Consider the following 22,421-nt stretch of genomic DNA (forward strand, 5'->3'; position numbering starts at 1 on the left):
TCCATGGTGCTGAAAGACCGGCACCAGAAGATAGGGCATTTCTGGATAGACTTGTCCATCAAGGCAGGAGAGGAGGCAAAATCAGTGGTGCCAGAGGCAACTCCGTCCCCACCCACAGCGTCTTTGAGCGGTAGATATGAGGATGGGTGGATATATACCAGACACACACATACATACCCCCATGCACACAGACATACATATGCACAAAGATACACAGACACACCATCCACACGGAGACATACAAGCACTCATACATGCAGAGACACACACAATTCACATGCATGCACTTCTCTAAGGATGGCCTGGAGAACACTAGCCCCAAGATGCTCTATAAATGGAAGGTTTTCTGACAGAACAAGTTCAGAAAATGCTGCATGTTATCACCTACCCCTGCCCTGGCCCCCAGCCCCACCCAGTTATACAGAATCATAGTGAAAAGCTCTGGGCCGGGTAGGTGTGTGGGGAGCTAGTTTTATAATTCATCCAGTCAACTGAATCTTGGCTCAGCACCTTCCACCTGCCAAGTACTGGTCTGTGTATGAGAAAACTTCAATCCGGCGGGGCGTGGTGGCTCCCAGCACTTTGGGAGGCCGAGGTGGGTGGACTACCTGAGGGCAGGAGTTCAAGATAAGCCTGACCAACATGGTGAAACCCCATCTCTTCTAAAAATACAAAAATGAGCCGGGTGTGGTGGCAGGTGCCTGTAATCCCAGCTACTATGGGAGGCTGAGACAGAATTGCTTGAACCCAGGAGGCAGACATTGCAGTGAGTCAAGATCATACCACTGCACTCCTGCCTGGGTGACAGAGTGAAACTCTGTCTCAAAAAAAAAAAAAAAAAACAAAAAACTGAATCCAGTCTTTTCTCAGGTTATTTGAACACAAGATCCTGTTTTCTCCAAACATCTTGTCAATATTCCCTGGAACACTCTCTAGGCTACCCTTAGGGAAACGGGGATATACGGAGTAAACATTTCCAGATAAACTCTGCCTTCAGGCTGGGGAGTAAGCTGGGTGGAGGGTCCCTTTCCACTCACCCGTCTGGCTCCCACTCCCCTGGAATTGCCTATCACACCTGCTCCATGCCCAGGACTCCTTCACTTCCTGCCTCCTGGGAGTCTCTCTTTGTCCCTTCAGCCCTTAGCTGTGTGTGTCCCCTCCTAGCCACTCCCAGCCACTCCCAGCCCCCATGACAGCAGAGATTGTGCCTGTTGAGGTCACTGCTGTGCCCCCATGCTTAGTAGAGTCCCTCGCAGGAAAGAAGTGCCTGAGAAACATCTAAGATTAAGTGGATCATCAACTCAGCAGGGGGCTGGGGTGGGGGGCATGGGTGTCGGGACTTTAGATCCAGATTCAGGTTCTACCACTTTACAAACCAGTAGCCTGGGCAGACTGCTTCCTCTCCTTACACCAGCTTCAGCAGCAGCAGCCGAGGAATGAGGCCGACCACACAGGGCCTTTGTGAGGACTGGACTCCATAAGGGGCGTGAATGAGTCTGCGCATGCCCTCCACCAAAGTGAGCAGGAGAGGAGTGGGGGCCAAAGGAACTTCTGCGGTCACTGCCACAGTGGATTCGTGACATGAAGCCGCTGCCCAGCCTCTCATTGCCGTGGGTGAGCAGCTCCAATGCAGGTGCGGTACAGGGCTGACGCAAGTGCCACGGGAACCCACATTCCTTTCTTTAACTTGGACCCGTGCCACGCTCACTGGGCACGGAGCTGCTGCCCTGAACACATTTGTGGAATGAGTGAGGGGTGGGCGATGACTACCTGAGTGCATGAATCGGTGGCAGATGGCGTATGACACCAAAGCACAGGTCTAGCGCTGGGTCCGGTGCAGTCTGGTGTCATGGCGGTCATGTGAACTCGCTGAGTTCTGTATTATGAAGGGGGATGAGTAGTGCAGAGCCGGGATTTGAGCCTGGCTCCTCGCCCCTGCATCTCTGCTCACGCCTGGGAGGGCAGCTCTAGTGACTTAACACATGGCTTGGGGATCCCCCCCTCCACAAACAGGCACACAAGGCAGGCAAGCTCTTCTTTCCACAGGGCAAGGAAGCCAAGGGTCAGAGAGGTTAGTCCACTTGCCCAGGGTCACACAGCCTTAAGAGGCAGGGTTAAAACTGGCCCTGAATCTTTCTTGCTTTAGGGGTCAGCTCCTGCCACCATATCCTGGGGCAGGTAGAGGAGGAGGCTGGCCCAAGACTGTGTGCCCAACTTAACAAGGCACCGAGCTGCCAGTTCTACTAGACAGGGCACCTCCCATCCTCCCAGGCCTCGAGAAGTGCCCAAGGCCAGAGCTCCACAGAAGGACCCTAGGAGCGCTGAGCAATGCTTCCTCAGTCTTTGCTAACCCAGCCCACTCTGAACCACCAAGGTTCACCCCCTCCTTTTAAGTGACCTGAAATTTCAAAGTAAACTGACATGCAGTACCAATTACCTAAGCAAGGCAGTGTGGCCACTTGAGAGCATGCTTATCTCACCCATGACCCCTCCCTCGTCCTCTAACAAATCCTCCAGGATCTGTACACCATCAGCGGCCCTGGTTTCTGAGCCCCTATCCTCCAGGTGAGGCTCTGCTCAAGCACATCAGGGTGTGAAAGGGTAGATCAAGAGCTCTAACTGGAAATCCACATTTCTCCTTCGAGTCCCCCTCTGCTATGCAACCCCCAAGTCAAAGATGCCTGCAGCTTGCCGCCTCCAATCGCTCCTGAGTAACTGCAGCCTTCAGCCAGGTTGAAAATACCCCGTTGGGACCCTCCCTGTGGCCTCCCAAGCCCCCAGGAACATGGGTCCTCAGGACTGGGGCTATGGGTCTGGGAAACCAGTGGCCGTGGTAGAGCCCCTTTCTGATAATGAACAGCAGCGCTCATCTGGCAGGGCGGCTGCAGCGGCTCTATGGGACCAGGTCCGTCAGGCTGGCGCGCTGTCTGAGTTGCCCTAAGCACTCAGCTGGACTGTGGCATCCCTGCCCTCTCCCCCAGCCACTTTTGGGGTCAGCAGCGGCAGCCGCCACACGCTAGGAGTGGAGGAAGCCAGCTGCCCCTGTGAGAGGGCAGCTGAGGCCGCGGGGCTCCTTCCACTGTAGTGAGCAGGCCTGGCCCCGACCAGTCCACCCTGCCCTCGGCTCCCAGGCCCTGTGAGCGCCCGCACTGCAGTGAGGCGATCTCGGGACAGGTCACCCTGCCCAGGGCCCTCTGCGGGCGACCCAACTGGCCACTCCCCGGGCGCAGCTGACACTCGGCTGCTGCCCCAGCGGAAGCCTCTGTTTACCCCTCTTGCCCTTCTCCCGGACTCAAGAACCACGCAGAGGGACATTTGGATAGTGCTATTTATTGTTCTAGCACCCCTTCCTCCACCACGCCCAGGCCTGGGATAAACGGGCACCCGCCTCCTGCGGGGCTCTGCGGGGCACAGGGGCCACCTCTGCTACCCGGAATCCAGGAGGGGAAGGAACGACTCGAGCTCTAAGAAAGGACGGGACCCGGAAGCCGGAAAAAAAAAAATGGATTGGGGTGGGCGGGGAGAGTCAAAAGGTGGGCTGAATAAAAGAAAACTCTAAAAGAGAAAAGGGCCCCTATTTCCCTTCCCTCTCTGGGACCCTCTAAACGCAAAGGGCCTGGTTTCTCCATTCCTCGCAGCACCCCCACCCCCACCCAGGACAACTGAGGAAGAGGAGGGAAAATGGCCTTCCACTAGAGGCCTGGTAGCCGCTCGGCCTCTCCAGTTCTCTCCATTGTCTGTCTCCGGCTCGCAGGCCGAGAACCTAGGAAGGGCGGGCCAGGCTGAGGGGGGCAGAGTCGAGGCGGAGAAGTGAACTGGCCCTAATGCCCCCCAGTGCCCCACGTGGACGGCACGGGGACAGAGGAGGGCGTGGAGCTCGGGACGCCGCGGGGTCCATCGCACCCCATCCGCTTCTCCCTGGGTCTCTTGGTCTTGCACATGGTCGTTCCCGCCAAGCCCGAGGGGCCCTGCCCCCCCCCGGGCCCCTCCCCTACCGGCCCTCCCCAGCGCGGCACTCGGGGCACCGCCCGCCCGCGGCCTCGTCGTCATCCTCCTCCTCCCCCCCGGCCCGGTAGTAGCTCTGTCCGCAGCTGCTGCAGACCGAGGGCGCGCCCACGGCGTGGATCTTCTTGTGTCTCCGGAGCGCGGCGCCCTGCACGAAGCCCTCCCCGCACTCCACGCAGATGTGGGCCGGCTCCTCGCCCCCCGCCGCCCCGAGCCCGTCCCCGTGCTGGGCCCGCTGGTGCGCCAGGAGCCCGGCCCCGTGCCCGAAGCCCTTCCCGCACTCCAGACACACATACGGCTTGGGGGCCGGGGCGCGCCGCGACCGGGGCCCCGCGGCCTTGGCCCCTGCTCCCGCCATGGCTGCCGCGGCCGCCGCCCCCTCGCCCGGCGCGCCCACCACGATGATGCCCTCGCCGTCGCCCACCGGGATGGCGATCTCGCCGTCCGCCGCCACCGCTTCTTCGGGCCCCTTGGCCCGCCGGACGCTGGCCGCCAGCACCTTGGCCGCCACGCCGGGCCCCGACAGCTCCGGGTGCAGCCGCAGGTGACGCGCGAGGCTCTTAGGCTGGCTGAAGCCGCGGCCGCAGCGCGGGCACACGAAGGGCTTGAGGCCGCTGTGCGAGCGCCGGTGCTTGGCCAGGCTCTTGCTCTGCGTGAAGCTGCGGCCGCAGTCGGGGCAGGTGTAGGGCTTCTCGCCCGTGTGGATGCGCTGGTGCTGCATGAGGTTGGAGCTCCAGCTGAAGCGCTTGCCGCACTCCAGGCAGGCGTAGGGCTTCTCGCCCGTGTGGATGCGCCGGTGTTGCACCAGGTGTGAGCTCTGCGAGAAGGTCTTGCCGCAGTCGGCGCAGGCGTTGGGCCGCTCGCCGGTGTGCGTGCGCTGGTGCCGCGTCAGCTTGGACCAGTGGCTAAAGCTCTTGCCACACTCGTTGCAGATGTAGGGGGCGGGCGGCCGCGGCCGGGGAGGGGGGCCGGCTGGGGGCGCAGACTGGGGCGGGGACAGCTTGGTGGGAGGCCAGCTGGGGACGTCGTCGTCATCCATGATAAGGATGTCCACTGGAAGGCAAGAGGGTAGGGGGACGTGAGTCAGAGAGGCAAGGTCTCCACTCCTGCCTCCGCTGCTACGCTGGCCTCCAGTGCCTCGCTCACCAGGGAGCCTTTCCACGCTCCCCCTGGCGCGGGACCTGCCCTGGTGTCCTTAGAGCGTGCATCACTCCCTGCATTTTACTAAGTAGTTATTACCCGTCTCCCCAGCTAAAACCTCTGCTCTGTGAGAGTTAAGACCCTCGGTTTACCCCCAATCTCCAGAACAATGACTGCAGACACAGAAGGTCTGATCTGTAAACAACCAGTCAACATAAGAGGCATGGGCGAGAGGCGGGATCCACGGAAGGCTCCCAGGAAAGGACCCCTGAAACCCAAAACACCAGCCTGGACGCCGAGGACAGCGCATGAGGAAGGCCCACGGGCAAAGGCTCCACTGGGCAGAGAGGCCGCAGGGCTGGGATGCAGCCCTGGACACCTGGACCTGAGCCAGGGAGTGGGTTTGGCACCCTGAAGACATGCCTGCCAGGGAGTGATGTGTCACATTCCGGCTCCAGGAGGACAATGCTGGCTGCAGACAGGGGGGAGCAGACAGGTAATGGGATTGGAGAGGAGCATGAAAGCCCCACCTCCCAACCTGGAAGTAAAACCTGGCTCAACATGGCCTCCATTACAGAGGCTCTCGCCAGCCCCTGGGTGTGGGGGCTCCTGTCTGCTCAGTGAGGACAATTCGGGCACACAGGGCTTTGCCTACTCATCTTTACACTGAGGACACCCTTCCAGCAGCCAACGAGGCCGTTCACGCATCTGCACCAGGCCTGCCCTGGGGGATCTCCCAGGAGGGATGGGCTTGCCTCCTCCCCAGCTCATGCACTCCTGAGAAGGGTCCGTGTGCAGCTTCTACCTTTGCTCTCCCTTGGGGCCTGGTCCAGAGCAACAGAATCAGGTGGGAAGGACTCAGCAGGTGCATCTCTGACCCCCGTGAGCACCCCAGGTGCACCCCACAGGATTTTTTCAAAGCGTGAATCACAATTACAACATTCTCACTCCTGACCTTACTAGACTGTAAGCTCCTAAGTCTCTATCCCAACACCTGGCATGGTGCCCAGCACACAGAGCCCAAACACCATCCCAGATGCCACACTGGCAAACACGCAAGGAAGGGCCATGACGCCCCCCTGCGCTACACACTTCAGCGTCAGGTCCTCATAAGGTGGGAGCACGAAACTGAACCTTTACAAGGGAGAAACTGAGGCACTAGGGAGTCGAGTCACGGCCCACAGCTACACAATTGCAAAGTGGCAATGCCCAGAAGCGCATCAGTAGTCTGGGTCCAACAAACAGCCATCTACTGATAACTGCAGCCGCCCACCGCTAAATCTCCCACCCCACGTACAGCACACCCTACACGCTAAGGGAGTGCTCCACTAAGGGGGATCCTGCAACCAGTAGCATCGGCACCACACAGAACATATTAAAAACATTTATGCACGGCCAGGAGCAGTGGCTCACGCCTGTAATCCCAGCACTTTGGGAGGCCGAGGCGGGTGGATCACTTTAGGTCAGGAGTTGAAGACTAAACTGGCCAACATGGCGAAACCCCGTCTCTATTAAAAATACAAAAATTAGCCAGGCGTGGTGGCGCATGCCTTTAGTTCCAGCTACTTGGAAGGCTGAGGCAGGAGAATGGCTTGAACCCGAGACGCAGAGGTTGCAGTGAGCCGAGATCACACCACTGCACTCCAGCCTGGGCGACAGAGAGAGACTCCATCTAAAAACAAAGCAAAACAAAAACGCTATGCTCAGACCTCCCTCCAGATCCACTATATGAGAAAGTCCTGGGCCAGGGCCTGTGCTTCAGCAAGCCCTCCAGGTGATTCTGATGCCGGCTCCAGTGTGAGAATCACTATTCCAAGGCAGAGTATTTGAATATGGCTCTTGAATCACCTTCGGCAGAAGAAAAAACTCCAGGTGAAGTCAGGAAGGGGGGAACCTTTTGGAGAGATGGCATGGAGCCCACTGCATCGTCAACATTTAAAAATGTTGTACGTTATAAGCTCATTACTGAAAGATATAGAGAGAATTAAAAACAAACATCAAAGCTATTTGCCTCGAGGCGGTGTGACTGAAGGGGACAGAAAGGGACGGATAGGAAAGAGATTTGCTTGTCACCATAAACCGAGCCATACTATCTGAACCTTACAAGTGCTTCTCCCCCTTTAATTAAAATAATTGCTTTGTTTCCGAGGTTGTGAAGAAATAAAGTATAGCAATGCTGCCTGTGACTCAGCTATGAACAGCATTTACAGTCATGACGACATGAATTCTGAACACAAAATTTGTGACAGTGGCAGCTAAGATGGGGCACTGGGGCGGGCGTGCAGTGCGCACAGAGTGGGGAGAGGATGTGGGAGCCATGTCCTCAACTCCCATTAGATTCGCAACTAGCAAAGCAATTGCGTGAGCTCTTTACCTAGAACCAGGGAGATCCCCAAAGAGTGCATGGAGGCGCTCCTTCCTCTAGAGGCAAACTGGGAGTGGGGGAGGGCAGGAGGTGGGAGCTGCTTTCCGCTTTAGGCCGTAGGCGATTTGGCTTCTCTACAGGAATCTCTGCACTACTTTTTCTAAGTATGAGTTAAGCACTGTTAAATGGACAGGGTTTAATTACTTAAAAAGCAGGGCTCTTTTACATCCTGCAGATTCCTGGGCTCGGCGCAAACATTCCCGTGCTGCATCTCAGTAAGGCTCAGGAAACCACGCTTCACAGGCACAGACTGGTTCTGACAAGACTTTCTGTCTGCACCACGCATGGGCCAAGATGGGCCCCTCCGCTTGCCGCAGCCGCAGCCAAAGCCGCAGCCGCAAAGCCAAAACCGAAGCCAAAGCCGAAACCGACGCCAAAGCCGAAGCCTCGCAGGAGCGATGAGGCTAACAGTTGTCTCCACCTCACAGCACCATCTTTAAAGGGATTCAGCGAATTCCCAGACAGAGAAGAGCACAGTGAGGAAGCACAAGGATTCTCATTCAATTAAGAAAGTAAGAAACAATGAGGGCCGGGGCCACTCCGATGGTGGCAGCAGTTACCCTTGGGGGAGGGCAGTGTCCCCAGACGCCTGGCCCTGGGCTAAATGTGTTCTGTGGATTACCACATTTAATCCATGGCCAACACTATCACTGTCCTTCTCTAACTGAAGAACTCGGCTGAGGCCCCGAGGGCATGGGGGCGAAGGCGACCAACCCCTACGCCCCAGGCTCTAACCCTACGCCTCCTGCCCCATTGCAGCACCACTACTCCAGGGAGTCCAGGTTTCTCTCCACCGGAGATAGTGTTTCTAGAGCAAAATCCGGAAATGCTTTTTTTTTTTTTTTAAGATAAAATTCCTGAGTTCACGCTGATACTTCCCATAAAAATTCAGGACTACGGTGTTTAAAAGCATTTAGCCTTTTCTTTGTGACATCTGCACCTCCCTTCTGCCCCACGGAGAATCCTGGTTCTCAAGGACACAGGGGATGACAGAACTGGAATATCCCACAGACACAAGGGGTGGCGGAACTGGGATACCCCACAGACCTAAGGGATGACGGAAGTGGAATATTCCATAGACCCAGGGGATGACGGGAGTGGGATACCCCATAGACACAGGGGATGACAGAGCTGGAATATCCTATAGACATGGGATGACGCAACTGGGATACCCCATAGACGCAGGTGGTGGCGGAAGTGGGATCCCCATAGACACGGGATGGCAGAACTGGGATCTATGGGGTGGCGGAAGTGGGATATTCCATATACAGGGGATGGCGGAAGTGGGATATTCCACAGACACGGGACGGCGGAAGTGGGATATTCCACAGACACAGGGGATAGCGGAAGTGGGCTATTCCACAGACACAGGGGATGGCGGAAGTGGGATATTCCACAGACACAGGGGATGGCGGAAGTGGGATATACCATTGACACAGGGGATGGCGGAAATGGGATAGCCCATAGACACAGGGGATGGCGGAAGTGGGATATTCCATAGACGCAGGAGATGGCGGAACTGGGATACCCTACATTGGGACCCTCTTGCTGGGTGCACACGCGATCTCAGGGTAACAATGCTACTGCTACCACTGCCAGGCACGGCTCCTGGATTGTGCTACAAGAACCGTCCTCCTTCCCCTGTTTTCTCGGCTGCATCCCCTCCGTCATGTGCAGATCTTGGCCGACTGAGACGTGATCGGTGCTCAGTGAGACTGACCTGCTCACACCCTCCTCCCATCCCTCCTCTCTCTGGTCAGTTGTCTGAGGCTTATTCGCTTTTAGGTTCCTCGGAGGGCACAGAGGAATGGGGTTCACCGGGCTCTTGCTGGGTAGCCTGTCTGTGCCCTTCCCATCTGAAGGTCCCTTTTCCGTGAGTCATAATGCCATTTTCTCCTGGCATAAAGTGCTAAGTCCGAGCACAGTCGTGTTGACTTTCCAAGTCATTCACGCTTTCTGCCAGGAAGGATCGGTGACTTCCTTTGGAGTCCAGCGATTCTAACGCAACCGTGATTTGCTCTTTCAATGCGCAGCTTCCATGCGTTAAGGGGTGTTTCCTTGGCCGTGCGCGGTGGCTCAAGCCTGTAATCCCAGCACTTTGGGAGGCCGAGACGGGCGGATCACGAGGTCAGGAGATAGAGACCATCCTGGCTAACACGGTGAAACCCCGTCTCTACTAAAAAAATACAAAAAACTAGCCGGGCGAGGTGGCGGGCGTCTGTAGTCCCAGCTACTCCGGAGGCTGAGGCAGGAGAATGGCGTAAACCCGGGAGGCAGAGCTTGCAGTGAGCTGAGACCCGGCCACTGCACTCCAGCCTGGGCGACAGAGCAAGACTCCCTCTCAAAAAAAAAAAGGGGGGGGGTGTTTCCTTGAATGAGTTTTTAGTATCCACTCTGTTCTTTTGCTTTGGGTCTCTTCTTCAGGGACTCTGCCTATCCATATGTTGGATTTTCTTTTCCTAACCTGTTTCCTTTACTCTGATTTAATCTTTTTTCATTTTATTTGAGGTGGAGTCTCACTTTGTCACCCAGACTGGAGTGCAGTGACATGATCTCGGCTCAATGCAACCTCCGCCTCCCAGGTTCAAGTGATTCTCATGCCTCAACCTCCTGAGTAGCTGGGATTCCAGACGTGAGCCATCATACCCGTTTTTGTTTTGTTTTGTTTTTTGCATTTTCAGTAGAGGCAAGGTTTCATGTTGACCAGGCTGGTCTTGAACTCCTGCCCTCAAGTGATCCACCCGCCTTGGCCTCCCAAAGTGCTGGGATTACAGGCATGAGCCACAATACCTGGCTAATTTTGTGTGTGTGTGTGTGTGCTTTTAGTAGAGACAGGGTTTCTCCATGTTAGCCAGGCTGGTCTCAAGCTCCTGGCCTCAAGTGATCCACCAGCCCTGGCCTCCCAAAGTGCTGGGATTACAAGCGTGAGCCACCATGCCCAGCTTTTTTTTTTTTTTTTTTTTCTCATTTTTAAATGATCCTTTTTGCCTTCAATTTTTTAAGGAACGATGTTTTTATTCTTGAGTTCCTTCTACATTAGTCTTCATTTTGAAAGGTTTTTGTTCTTATTTCCAAATCTTTGCCAAGGCTGCCCCCTCGTTTCTGAGTTTGTGATTATTTTGTTCTTTCACATGTTGCACTGTCTCAGCTTGTCCAAAATCAGCGGCCCCCAACCTTTTTGGCACCAGGGACCAGTTTTGTGGAAGACAATTTTTCCACGGACAGGGTGGGGACGTAGTGGGAGATGGTTCAGGGATGAAACTGTTCCACCTCAGATCACCAGGCATTAGATTCTCATAAGGGACCAGGCTTGGTGGCTCACACCTATAATCCCAGCACTTTGGGAGGCCAAGGCAGGCAGATGACCTGAGGTCAGGAGTTTGAGACCAGCCTGGCCAATGTGGTGAAACCCCATCTTAACTTAAAAAAAAATACAAAAATTAGCTGAATGTGGTATTGTGTGCCTGTAATCCCAACTAATTGGGAGGTTAAGGAAGGAGAATCACTTGAACCCGGGAGGTGGAGGTTGCAGAGAGCTGAGATCACACCATCACACTCCAGCCTGGGTGACAGAGCGAGACTCCGTCTCAAAAAATAAGATTCTCGTAAGAAGCACACAAGCTAGACCCCTCACGTGTGCAGTTCCCGCTCCTGTGAGAATCTCATGCCGCCGATGACCTGGCAGGAGGTGGAGTTCAGGCAGTAATGCTCGCTCGTGCTCCACTCACCTCCCCAAGTGTGGTCTGGTTCCTAACTGGCCACGGAGCAGTACCGGTACCAGGGACTGGGGACCCTGTACTAAATGATCTTGATCCTGTTAGGATGCACTTCTGGCCTGCCTGTCTGTAGAAATGCTATCCTGCTCCTTTTCTTTGTTATTATAATCACTTTTGGGAAGGCTGAACTCAATATTTTTTTCTGTTGCTCTATTTTATGTGTAAGTTTCCTTGAATTTCTGGGAGGAGGCTCGGTTCAGGGTAGCTGCTCTAACTTCTCAGAGGTTCTCACACAGCAGGTAAAAAAACGCAGCAACCAGCCTGTGCAGAGGCACATGCTACAGCCGCTGTCCCCGCTGTCATCAGCACCTTCTCCTGTCTTCCTCTGTTGCCAAGGAAGGGGGCCCTGCTCGATTCTGATTCCTCACATGAGGTTCTGCCCTGCACAGCACTTCACCTGGTTGCTTCGAGAGCTGCAGGACCTGCGCTGCCCCAGCCCCTTTTGGGCCTTCCCACCAGCCTCTCTCCCTACTACCCTGGTTTGGACAAAACAGTTCCTACTTCAGCTGCTGGTCCTAAAGTGACCCCAACTCCCCTGCCCAGCTTGGCAGTGAAGACCTGGAGGCTGTTTGTGGCTCTCCTGTGCTTCCCTCCTCCCGGTCAGATGCTAATACCACAGGGGCCTCGATGGTTTATCGTCATCCTACTGTATTTTGGAACTCATGGGGGTACCTTAGGACCTCGTAACTTTGCAACTGTGGTCCAGGGGACTTGAGTTTTGCTACCTGGTTGCTGTGTTTTTACGTAGGGATACAGGAGACTCAAGGGCCATGCTGCGGCTGCTCTGCCGTCACCCAAGACTCGGAAGTGTCGTCTGGACAGGCATGGTGGCTCACACCTGTAGTCCCAACTACTCAGGAGGCCAAAGCAGGAGGTTAACTTAAGCCCAGGAAATTGAGACCAGCCTGGGCAACATAGTGAGATCCCATCTCTTTAAAAAAAAAAAAAAAAAAAAACTAGCTGGGTGGGGTGGTGTGTGCCTGGAGTCCCCAGCTACGCAGGAGGCTGAGGTGGGAGGACAGCCTGAGCCCAGAGCGTCAAGGCTGCAGTGAGCAGAGATGGCACCACTGCACTCCAGCCTCAGCGACAGAGTGAGGCTGTCTCCAAAAAATAAAAAGACATAGGCTGAGCGCGATGGCTCACGCCTGTAATCCCAACACTTTGGGAGGCCAAGGTGGGCAGATCACGAGGTCAAGAGTTTAAGACCAGCCTGACCAACATGGTGAAACCCCGTTTCTACTAAAAATACAAAAATTAGCCGGGCATGTTGGCAGGTGCCTGTAATCCCAGCTACTCAGGAGGCTGAGGCAGGAGAATCACTTGAATCCGGGAGGCAGAGGTTGCAGTGAGCCGAGATCGTGCCACTGCACTCCAGCCTAGGCAATAGAGTGAAACTCTGTCTCAAAAAATAAATAAATAAATAAAAATAAAATGAAATGAAAAGAGAAGAGGGCGTGCTGAAACATGGAGCCCGTGCTCACCCGAGGGCGGCCAGAACCCCAGCTCCCAGACACCGGCTGAGGCTTTCCTGCCGGCACTGCTCCCACCTCAGAAGCAGAATGTCTACTTTGTTATCTGAACAGCTCTGAGGCTGCCTGAGCTGTCGCTGCCCGGTCCCACACCCCTCACCCACTCAACATCAGGAACTCAATCAAGGGTCATCAGGAGAAAAGGCCCCAGGAAGCAGGTTGGAAAGTGCCGCTCAGCCTAGAGCCATAGGTCTCACCCTCCTGAGATCTTCAGGAGACCCCGGCCTCAGCCTGCAGGAGGCTGCACGCCACCCACCAGCCCCCAGCTCTACGGCCCAGGCAGGTGTCTCGGCCCCTCTTTCCCCAGCACCCAGACCTCATGGGGGTTTGTGCAAATTCAACAAGATAACCACCTAAGGAGGCTGCGCTGACTGCGGACACACAGGACGCGATTACGAAGCACTGGCTGACTGCGGACACACAGGATGCGGACACACAGGACGCGATTACGAAGCACTGGTTGACTGCGGGCACACAGGACGCGATTATGAAGCACTGGCTGACTGCGGGCACGCAGGACGCGATTACGAAGCACTGGCTGACTGCGGACACACAGGATACGGGCACACAGGACGCGATTACGAAGCACTGGTTGACTGCGGGCACACAGGACGCGATTATGAAGCACTGGCTGACTGCAGGCACACAGGACGCGATTATGAAGCACTGGTCGTTATTCCTAACAGTATTAGCTCAGAGGATCTGAACACACACCCAGAAATATCCAAATACAGAAAAAAATCACAAAATTTCTACGGTTTCAAAAATGCCCCCATTCAATCTATCTAACCAGAAAGAACACTGGCTTTGTGGCTCTTTCCAATCTCACATGCAGTTCTTCACCACGCCGTATGTGGGAAACGCCGTGCCGTGGACTTCGCACCCAACCACAGGCCACGACTCGCGTCTCCACTGCGGGCCTCAGCCCAGCAGGCAGTCGGATGGACTGCGTGGACGGCGGCCAGCATGTAAATGAAACAGAATGGAGGCAGGAGGAGGAAACACCGCACGTGCTGCTAGCACAGGAAGAACTGTCCTGTGGCACTTTCATTTTGGTCCCCTATAAATTCATATGTTTCTTTTTATCTGGCTGTGTTCCTGCTTGCAGGCATGGGGCGAGGGGTAAACTACTCCGGGCCTTGACTGCAAAGGCACTGCAGAGCCAGTTTAGTAAAACGGAGGAAGCCGAGTTCCCAGGGGCAAAGCCACCGGGCGCAGGGGACACACAGCACCCTGCTGTGCCTCTCAGGGGCCTTCCGGTCATCAGCAGGGGCAACCCTAATGCAGTGACCTCCAGTAAGAGATGGGGTAGGGAGGTTCAAACCTTCGGAATTTCGGGGGGTTTGGGGGAGAAGGGGCGTGGAGACTTCTGTTCAGACAACCTCATGCTGAAGCCCAGCGCGCTGAGCCCAGCAAGGGCACCCCCAGTCAGCACCCGAGGCCACACCCCCTGACCCAGGTCTCCAGGGACACTGAGGCAAAGCCATGGGCCTGGAGGAAGGAGCCCGGGGCCCAAACAGCTCCATGGAAGGAACACGTGCCAGGGGTTCCAGGCTGCCGCTCTCCCCACAACAGCCACAGAAAGCCTTCCAACCACCCAAGCCTCCCACAGGGACACCTCCTCTGAACAGGGGACACGGCCGGGGGCTACCCACAGTCCAATTCCTTTCCCTCTCACAAGAAGGTCGCGAGTGTGGGCTGCCTGGGATTCCTGTGGGTCGTGGGGACTCACCTGCCCGGGCCAGTGAGGCCTGCCTGGGAGCTTCAGAACCCACTCTCTTCTCACACTCCTCAGAAGGAGAGGCCCAAGGACAGGCAACCCCATGCCGCAGGGTGATGCTGCCTGGGTGATGTGGGGGTGCCAGAGAGAAGAGGCACAGCAGGACACTGCCGGAGCTTCCTGGGACCCACCGCCTGGGGTTGAGGCACTGCCTTGCTGTGGCCAGGATATCACAGTGAGGGGCCTGGGGCCCTGAGCCCAGAGATAAGCGGCTCTCAGGAGAGAGGCCGCCCTGGATCTGTCCGGCCTACAGGCTGGCTGCCTGAGAACATATCGAGTCCTTCTGGGCTAGGGCCAGTGCTGTCTGGGTTCCCTGTTAACAGCAGCTGAGAGCGTCCCCACTGCCGCGTGGCTTCCCAGGGCTCTCGAGCCACACTACCACATCCCCTGCAATGCAGCCCAAAGCCCCTTCCTCCGTGAACGAAGCTTCACCTGGCCCCCGAGACAGGACCCTCCGGTTAAACAGTCTGCACCCTGAGCGGCCTGCAAACCCCAGGGAGTGATCTCCAGGAAGCTGAAGGACAAGCACACAGGGGAGGGGACATGGGGACACTTCTGCTGAGACGGCATCTCCTGGAGCAGAGAGCTGGTGCAAGGGGACAGAAAAGGGGAGTCACGCCAGGCACAGTGGCTCACGTCTGTAATCCCAGCACTGGGAGGCCGAGGCAGGCAGATCACCTAAGGTCAGGAGTTCGAGACCAGCCTAGGCAACACGGTGAAACCCGTCTCTACTAAAAATACAAAAATTAGGCAGGCGTGGTGGCGGGTGCCTATAATCCCAGCTACTCAGGAGGCTGAGGCAGGCGAGTCGCTTGAACCAAGGAGGCGGAGCTTGCAGTGAGCCGAGATCACACCACTGCACTCCAGCCTGGGTGACAGAGCGAGATTCTGTATCAAAAAAAAAAAAAAAAAGGGCAAGTGCGAGTCCCACAACACCGTCTGGGGAAGAAAACTGTAGCAGGGCCACGCGGGCTGGGGGCCGTGTCGGGGGCCGCGTCGGGGGCCCGAGACCAGCTGGGAGGCGGACGGGGCGATGGCACACAGGGCTGCGAGGCTGGGCAGGCGGCGGGTTCTCAGTCCCATCAAGCCAGGACACCTTCACAGGGTTCTGGGCATGGCACCGGGATTTCGCCTCCTCCCCAAGAGGCTCAGGAGGGGACAAGGGTAGGGACAGAGGTCGCGGGAAGGCCAGCGCTGTGACTGTAAGGCCACAGGGCTGGGGTCACCGTGGGGAGAAGCGACCACACTTGGGATGTATTCCCAGAGCAGGTGCCAGGACACACGGAAGTCAGGAGCTGAGGAAGGGTCCGCACGGCGTCTGCCCGAAGGCCCGCAGCCCGGCTCGGGGGGCAACCCCCTCTTTGGCACTCCAACCAGCATCTCCCGTCTCCAGCACAGGACACGGACGCCCTGCCCCACGCCCCAGCACTGCAGGGTTGGGGTCGGCATGGGGCAGCCACGCTGGACACCTCCTGCCGCTGGTTCTCTCTGCCTCCTTCTCAACCTTCCCTAGGCCACTCCTCACATGCAAGACAGTGAAAGTTGCGCTGGTTACCTCCTCCCTATCCAAGGACCCCACAAGGTAGGCTGAGGGCCTGGACACTGATTCCGCAGAAGAGGCTGGGGCCAGGTGGGCTGGAAGCCCTGCTGGTTCCCTTCTCTCTGCCTGCCGGGCACGCTCCCCTGCCTCTCCAGGGCACACTCCTCTCCAGATGCCTGCCCCATGGGCCCCCATATCCCTCAGCAAGAGGCCAGAGAAAAAGGGCCCACATACACTGTGGCCAGGCCAACCCCCGCCATTCCCCCCAACAACGTCTGTCACTGTCACATCGTAGGAGGGACACGTGTAGGCGGGACCCCACACGGGAGTTACCCGGACGCCAGAGCAGCTTGGGAGCGTGTGCAGCCCATCCTCGATGAGCGAGGGCGTCACACGGGGGTGATGCTCCAGAGACGGCACCAAGCGCAGGCCCTCCCCGGAGCCAGCTGCCCAGTGGGGAACAGCACTCCCACAGACACAGGGCCGGTGGGGAGCGGGACAGCGGGCTGGACAAGGGGACCTGAGACCTACTCTCTACAAAGAGAGGGAGTTTACGAGTGACTTGTAAAATTAAAGATGAACTTACTCAAAGACAAGCATTCTGGAGACCATAGGCTATTTTAACAAGGACTGGGGGCTAGATTAGACGATGGTCCTAAAAAATGACATGTTGTTAGGTGAGATCAGCTTCCTGTAGAGTTTTTTTTTTTAAGGAGTCCTTACATGTTGGAGAATTTACAGACACAATGACGTGATGGATACGTTCTCTATGACACTGTGGAAAAAGAATCACAGTGGGCAGAAAGGGACTGGCAGTGCCCTTCGCTGGCACAGGAAGAGGGACTCATCACACTACATCCACACGCTCGAGATTTCCACAGAATTTTCAAAAAGGTTCAAAGGCCCAGGGCGTATGCGAGGGAGAAGGCGGGGGCAGGCCTGAAGGGCTGTGGCGGTGCGGGACGGCGCCCACCCACTGAGGCGCGGGGCAGCCTGGGGCCGGGGTGTGTGCCCCCCGGGCATGCCGTCCTGCCAACACACTCAAAACCCCCATCCCAGTTTCTCCCCCGGAACCAGGGCTGCCACAGCCCCACGCAGAGGGAGCTTCTGCTCATACTCCATCCACGGATCTCAGAAATCACTGAAAAAAGGGCTGAGGTGCTTTACAAAATCGATCCCACACTTCACCCCGGTCCTTCTCTGGGACGACTCGGCTACGCTGGCCTGGGCTGGCGAGCTCTGCCACATTTCTACATCGAGCCTCACCGGTGCGCCCGTGCATTCCTGTGTGGACTGTGGCTCTGTGGTATCTGTGAGGCCTGCAGCCTGCTAGACGCACAGCATTTCCTCTCTGGCCCTCTGCAGAAAAGGTCTGCTGAGCCCGGGCCAGCGTGGGGCCAGCGGGGGGCCTGGGACCTGGGGCCTGGCATGCAGACACAGCAATGAGAGAAGCTGCCGCACCTTATTCCTCAGGTCTGAGGCAGGCACGCAGCCTCCAGGAGGGGAGGGAGGCCGTGAGGTGTCAGGGGCCACTGTGGGGTCACCATGGGGCCTCAGCAACCAAACCCAGGCCCCACGTAGCCCACAAATGAGTTTTGCTCAACCCCAATAATGCTTTATTAAACAAACGAAATACGTTATCAGTGTCCAAAGAGTGAAGGATTTCACCTAAAACCCCACACTGACAGCTCTCCCTGAAAAGTCAGCGTCAGCCTGTGGGCTCCCTGCGCTCCTGTGCCACCCTGTCTAAGGAGTTTCTGCCAGGGAGGGTCACAGGGCCGCCTGGAATCACAGCAGAGGGTCCAGGATGTGGAGGCGGGGCTGTGGGGAGAGCAACGGGGCACCCTCAACAGACGGGGGTGCTGCCCAGGCTGGAAGGGCAAGGACAGAGGAAGTCAGGCAGAGAAGGCGGCCCCCGGGGTCCCCAAAATCGTTCAGCAGAAAGGAAACTTGGAGCCACAACCCCAGCCCCTCCCTCTACAGCCAGGAGTGCAGAGCCCAGGGTGGGAGGGGAGGCCAGGGTCGGGCATCCCAGGGCCCCAGGAAGGGAAAACAGGAAAGGGGGGTTTCCTCCCACCCAAAGGCAAAGGAAGCCAGGGTCACGTGGAAGGCAGTGGGGCCGGAAGCCAGGGTCACGTGGGAGGCAGTGGGGCCGGAAGCCAGGGTCACGTGGGAGGCGGGGGGCCGGAAGCCAGGGTCAGGTGGGAGGCAGTGGGGCCGGAAGCCAGGGTCAGGTGGCAGTGGGGCTGGAAGCCAGCCGTCAGGTGGGAGGCAGTGGGGCCGGAAGCCAGGGTCAGGTGGCAGTGGGGCCGGAAGCCAGGGTCAGGTGGCAGTGGGGCCGGAAGCCAGCGTCAGGTGGGAGGCAGTGGGGCCGGCCGGGACGGACTCGGGCCACTCACCTGGGTTCTCGTGACTCGCCATCTGCTGGTCTTCAGAATCCAGCGGCCCCGGAGACCAGGCTTCTTCCCGCAGCTCCATGTCCGGGTCCCTGTTAGAAGGGACAAGACAGAAGGACCGAGTTTATGGGGTGCCAGGCTGCACGGAGGGCCCTGCAGGGACCGGCGTGGCAGGTACAGCGCCCGGCAGACAAGGCACATGGTGCCTACCCCGGGACACCAAGAACTGGCCTGGAGCTAGCCTGGCTGCTCCCCACTGCAGGGGCCGGCCAAGGCCACACACAGCTGCAGGAAGAACTCCAGGACCCACACGGGCTACAACCACCACCGGCGCCCATCGCAGCCCCACCACTCCCCAGCTGGACCCGGGGTGAACATCCCCACCTCCACGCCGCAGCTTCCTCACTGGCAAGACGGAGAACATGTTACTGTCAAGTGTGCACAAGACAGTGTACGTGTGATGCTCGTGCCAAACGGACTGGAGTCCCCACACCCCTGGCAGACACTGACCCATCACATCAGAAACAGGGCAGCAGGTGCCTGAGGGTCTCCACACGTGACACTCCCAACCCGTGCCACACCCACCATCAGGGTCTCCACACACCACCAACCCATGCCACGCACTGTGAGGGGCTCTACACACACCACCAACCCGTGCCACACGCACTGTCAGGGTCTGTACGCACGACACCAACCCGTGCCACGCACTGTGAGGGTCTCTACACACACCACCGACCCATGCCACACGCACTGTCAGGGTCTCTATGCACACCACCAACCCGTGCCACACACCAGGAGGGTCTCTACACACACCACCGACCTGTGCCACGCACACACGCAGCTAAAGCGGACACCAGAGCCTTTGCCACGCGCCCGAGTTGTTGAAGGGTTCATACCCTGATCTCTCTTTTAAAACATGCTCCCTGGCTGGTTGCGGTGGCTCCACCTGTAATCCCAGCACTGAGAGGCCAAAGCAGGTGGATCACTGGAGGTCGGGAGTTCGAGACCAGCATGGCCAACATGGTGAAACCCCATCTCTACTAAAACACAAAAATTAGCCGGGCGTGGTGGCAGGGGTCTGTAATCCCAGCTACTCGGGAGGCTAAGGCAGGGGAATTGCTTAAACCCGGGAGGCAGAGGTTGCAGTGACCAGAGATCACACTCCAGCCTGGGCGACAGAGCAAGACTTTGTCTCAAAAATTAAATTTAAAATAAAATAAAATAAAAAAATAAAATGAAGCAGGCTCTGAGGCAGCCCTCCCAGCCCTCCCCCACCCTCCTGCAGGCGCGGCGGGCACCTGAACCCTCACACAGATCAGGGAAGGGCAGGGCCGCCAGGTGGAGCTGTGGCAAACGTGCCCTCCCTGCTTTCCGCGCGCTGGGGTTTCATAAACCAGGAGCAGCTCAGCTAAACTCCATGGGGCGGACACAGGGCTGCCAACTTCCACAGCCAAATAAGGGCAATTTAAAAAAAGTCCTGCCGGCCGAGTACAGCGGTGTTTACAACCAACCGCCAGTTACGGATCTCTTTGTTCCTCCTCCACGCCAACGGCTTCACTCGACGAGCCTTAAAACAAAAAAACCTACCACCTTCCACAGTAGAGATTTGGGGCTGGGCTCCCCGAATCCCCCGGCACCTGCAGGAGGCACGGGCTGTAGCCACCTGGCTTCTCGGGGGAAGCCTCCAGCAGGAGCCACAAGAAACCTGCCAGAGGAGGCACGGCCTCCCACCGCCGGACCAGCGCTCACACCCCAGGGCCCACATTTTTATTAAAACAGCTTCACTGAGACGCGATTCCCCCTCCCACAACATTTCCCATGTAAAGTGTACGACGCAATGATATTTAGTATAATCAGTTTCGCAACCATCACCACAATCAACTTTACAACCACGACAGTCACCACGCATTCCCCCTGCCGGGCCCTGCAGCCTCTCAACTCCTTTCTGTCCCTCGGGACTCGCTGCCGCGTGCTCTGCCCGGAGAGGGGCCGCATCTGTCCTGCGTTTGGCTCTTCCACACAGTATGGTGCGGCGGCGCGCGGCTCCTCTCTCGGGCTGAACCCACTCCACTGTACGGCGGCCACAGTGGTCCACACACCCACCCATCACTGGCAGACAACTGTGGGCTGCGTCCACGTCAGGCCTTGTGAATACTCCAGCTTCAATGCCAGCGTCCTTCCATTTATTCCTGTGGACGTTCGCGTTCCTCTCGCTCGGAAAGAGAGGCCTGCCGCGGGCCCCAGCTCCTCCTCGAGCCTTCAATTCTGTGTCTCATCGGAGCTGCATACTGAGGTGGAGGCGGGCACAACGCTCGTCCAACCATTAGCAAGCCCATTCCCCAGCCATCTGGCCCCAGTCCCTGGTGTGACCTCACTCCCAGGTGGGGAGGACTCCTGGTGAGGCACAGTAGCCACCTGCCCTGTCTACCAACAACCTCAACACTGGAAGAGAAACCCAGGCCAGGCCCCCTTGGGCTGAATGCGCTCCGCTCTGAAGAAACCTCCTCTGGTTTCTTCCAGCACCTCATTCCAGGCCGGGGTCTGCAGGCCAGCAGGCGGGAACGGCGGCATCCAACACCTCATTCCAGGCCGGGATCTGCAGACCAGCAGGCGGGAACAAAGTACCTCCTTGGCACAACCCACCTGAACCAATTTTCCCGAGTCCCTCCAGTGACAAGAAGTTCACCACTATCCAGGCACAGAAGGGAGCCAGCCCCACGGCAGGGTGCTGTCAACCCACCCTCAGGAAGGGCACGAGAGTGAGGAGAACTCAGGATGTGCCTATTTAAATAAACTCACGTGCACAGATATGCCGTGCGGGTCACTTGGCGGCCCCTGGCCACCCCACCCCACAGTTCCAGGTACTGCTCTAAACGGCTCACGAACTGTGAGTGGACTGGGGTCCATGACAGCCCTCTGGGTAGGTCTGACTGCTGTCGCCATTATGCAGATGAGGAAACAGAGGCCCAAGGTCTGTCTGCGGGGAAGGGGAGAAAGGAAAGGCTGGAGGGGGGTACAGAGACACAGTTTACATACAGACCATCAGGCCCCACGTCTACGTCCAGAACCACCCACCACTACGCCCGCCTCGGACACTGTGTATCCAAATCCCACACGGGAACACACAGGCTGCGCTCTCCAGGGTCCTCATTACTGAGCACCTGTGAGGACCAGCAGACACAGGGTCACCGGGAGACACGGGGTCACCTGATGACACGAGGGTCACCGGGAGACAATGGGGTCACCGGGAGACAATGGGGTCACTGGGAGACACAGGGTCACCGGGAGACAATGGGGTCACTGGGAGAAACAAGAGTCACCAGGAGACATGGGGTCACCGGGAGGGACGAGGGTCACCAGGAGACATGGGGTCACCGGGAGGGACGAGGGTCACCAGGAGACACGGGGTCACCGGGAGACACAGGGTCACTGGGAGACAATGGGGTCACTGAGAGAAACAAGAGTCACCAGGAGACATGGGGTCACCGGGAGGGACGAGGGTCACCGGGAGACACGGGGTCACCGGGAGAAACAAGAGTCACCAGGAGACATGGGGTCACCAGGAGGGACGAGGGTCACTGGGAGACATGGGGTCACCAGGAGAAACAAGAGTCCCCAGGAGACATGAGGTCACTGGGAGGGACAAGGGTCACTGGGAGGCACAGGGTCCCCAGGAGACAATGGGGTCATTGGGAGAAACAAGAGTCACCAGGAGACACGGGGTCACCAGGAGAAATAAGGGTCACCAGGAGGGCCGAGGTCTGGCCCCCAAGGTTCACAGACAGCAGGAAGGAAGCACACGAGGAGGGGGTTCTGGGGGGAGAAAGGGA

General features: G+C 57.5%; 1 protein-coding gene across 2 annotated transcripts in view; it reads right to left on the reverse strand.

The window, feature by feature from the left end:
- Positions 1-3,310: 3,310 nt before the first annotated feature.
- LOC105488139 (zinc finger protein 787) overlaps positions 3,311-22,421 on the reverse strand; it is a 34,696-nt gene continuing 15,585 nt past the window's right edge. For both annotated transcript variants that reach the window (XM_011751967.3, XM_011751968.3), the window contains exons 2-3: positions 18,595-18,683; positions 3,311-5,058 (exon numbers count right to left, since the gene is read on the reverse strand). In XM_011751967.3, coding sequence (XP_011750269.2) covers positions 3,992-5,058; positions 18,595-18,673 — 1,146 coding nt within the window. In that variant the 5' untranslated portion in view covers positions 18,674-18,683 and the 3' untranslated portion in view covers positions 3,311-3,991. The remainder of the gene's footprint in view (positions 5,059-18,594; positions 18,684-22,421) is intronic.

The sequence above is a fragment of the Macaca nemestrina genome, chromosome 20 (genome assembly GCF_043159975.1).
Source record: "Macaca nemestrina isolate mMacNem1 chromosome 20, mMacNem.hap1, whole genome shotgun sequence".
NCBI classification, from domain to species: domain Eukaryota; kingdom Metazoa; phylum Chordata; class Mammalia; order Primates; family Cercopithecidae; genus Macaca; species Macaca nemestrina.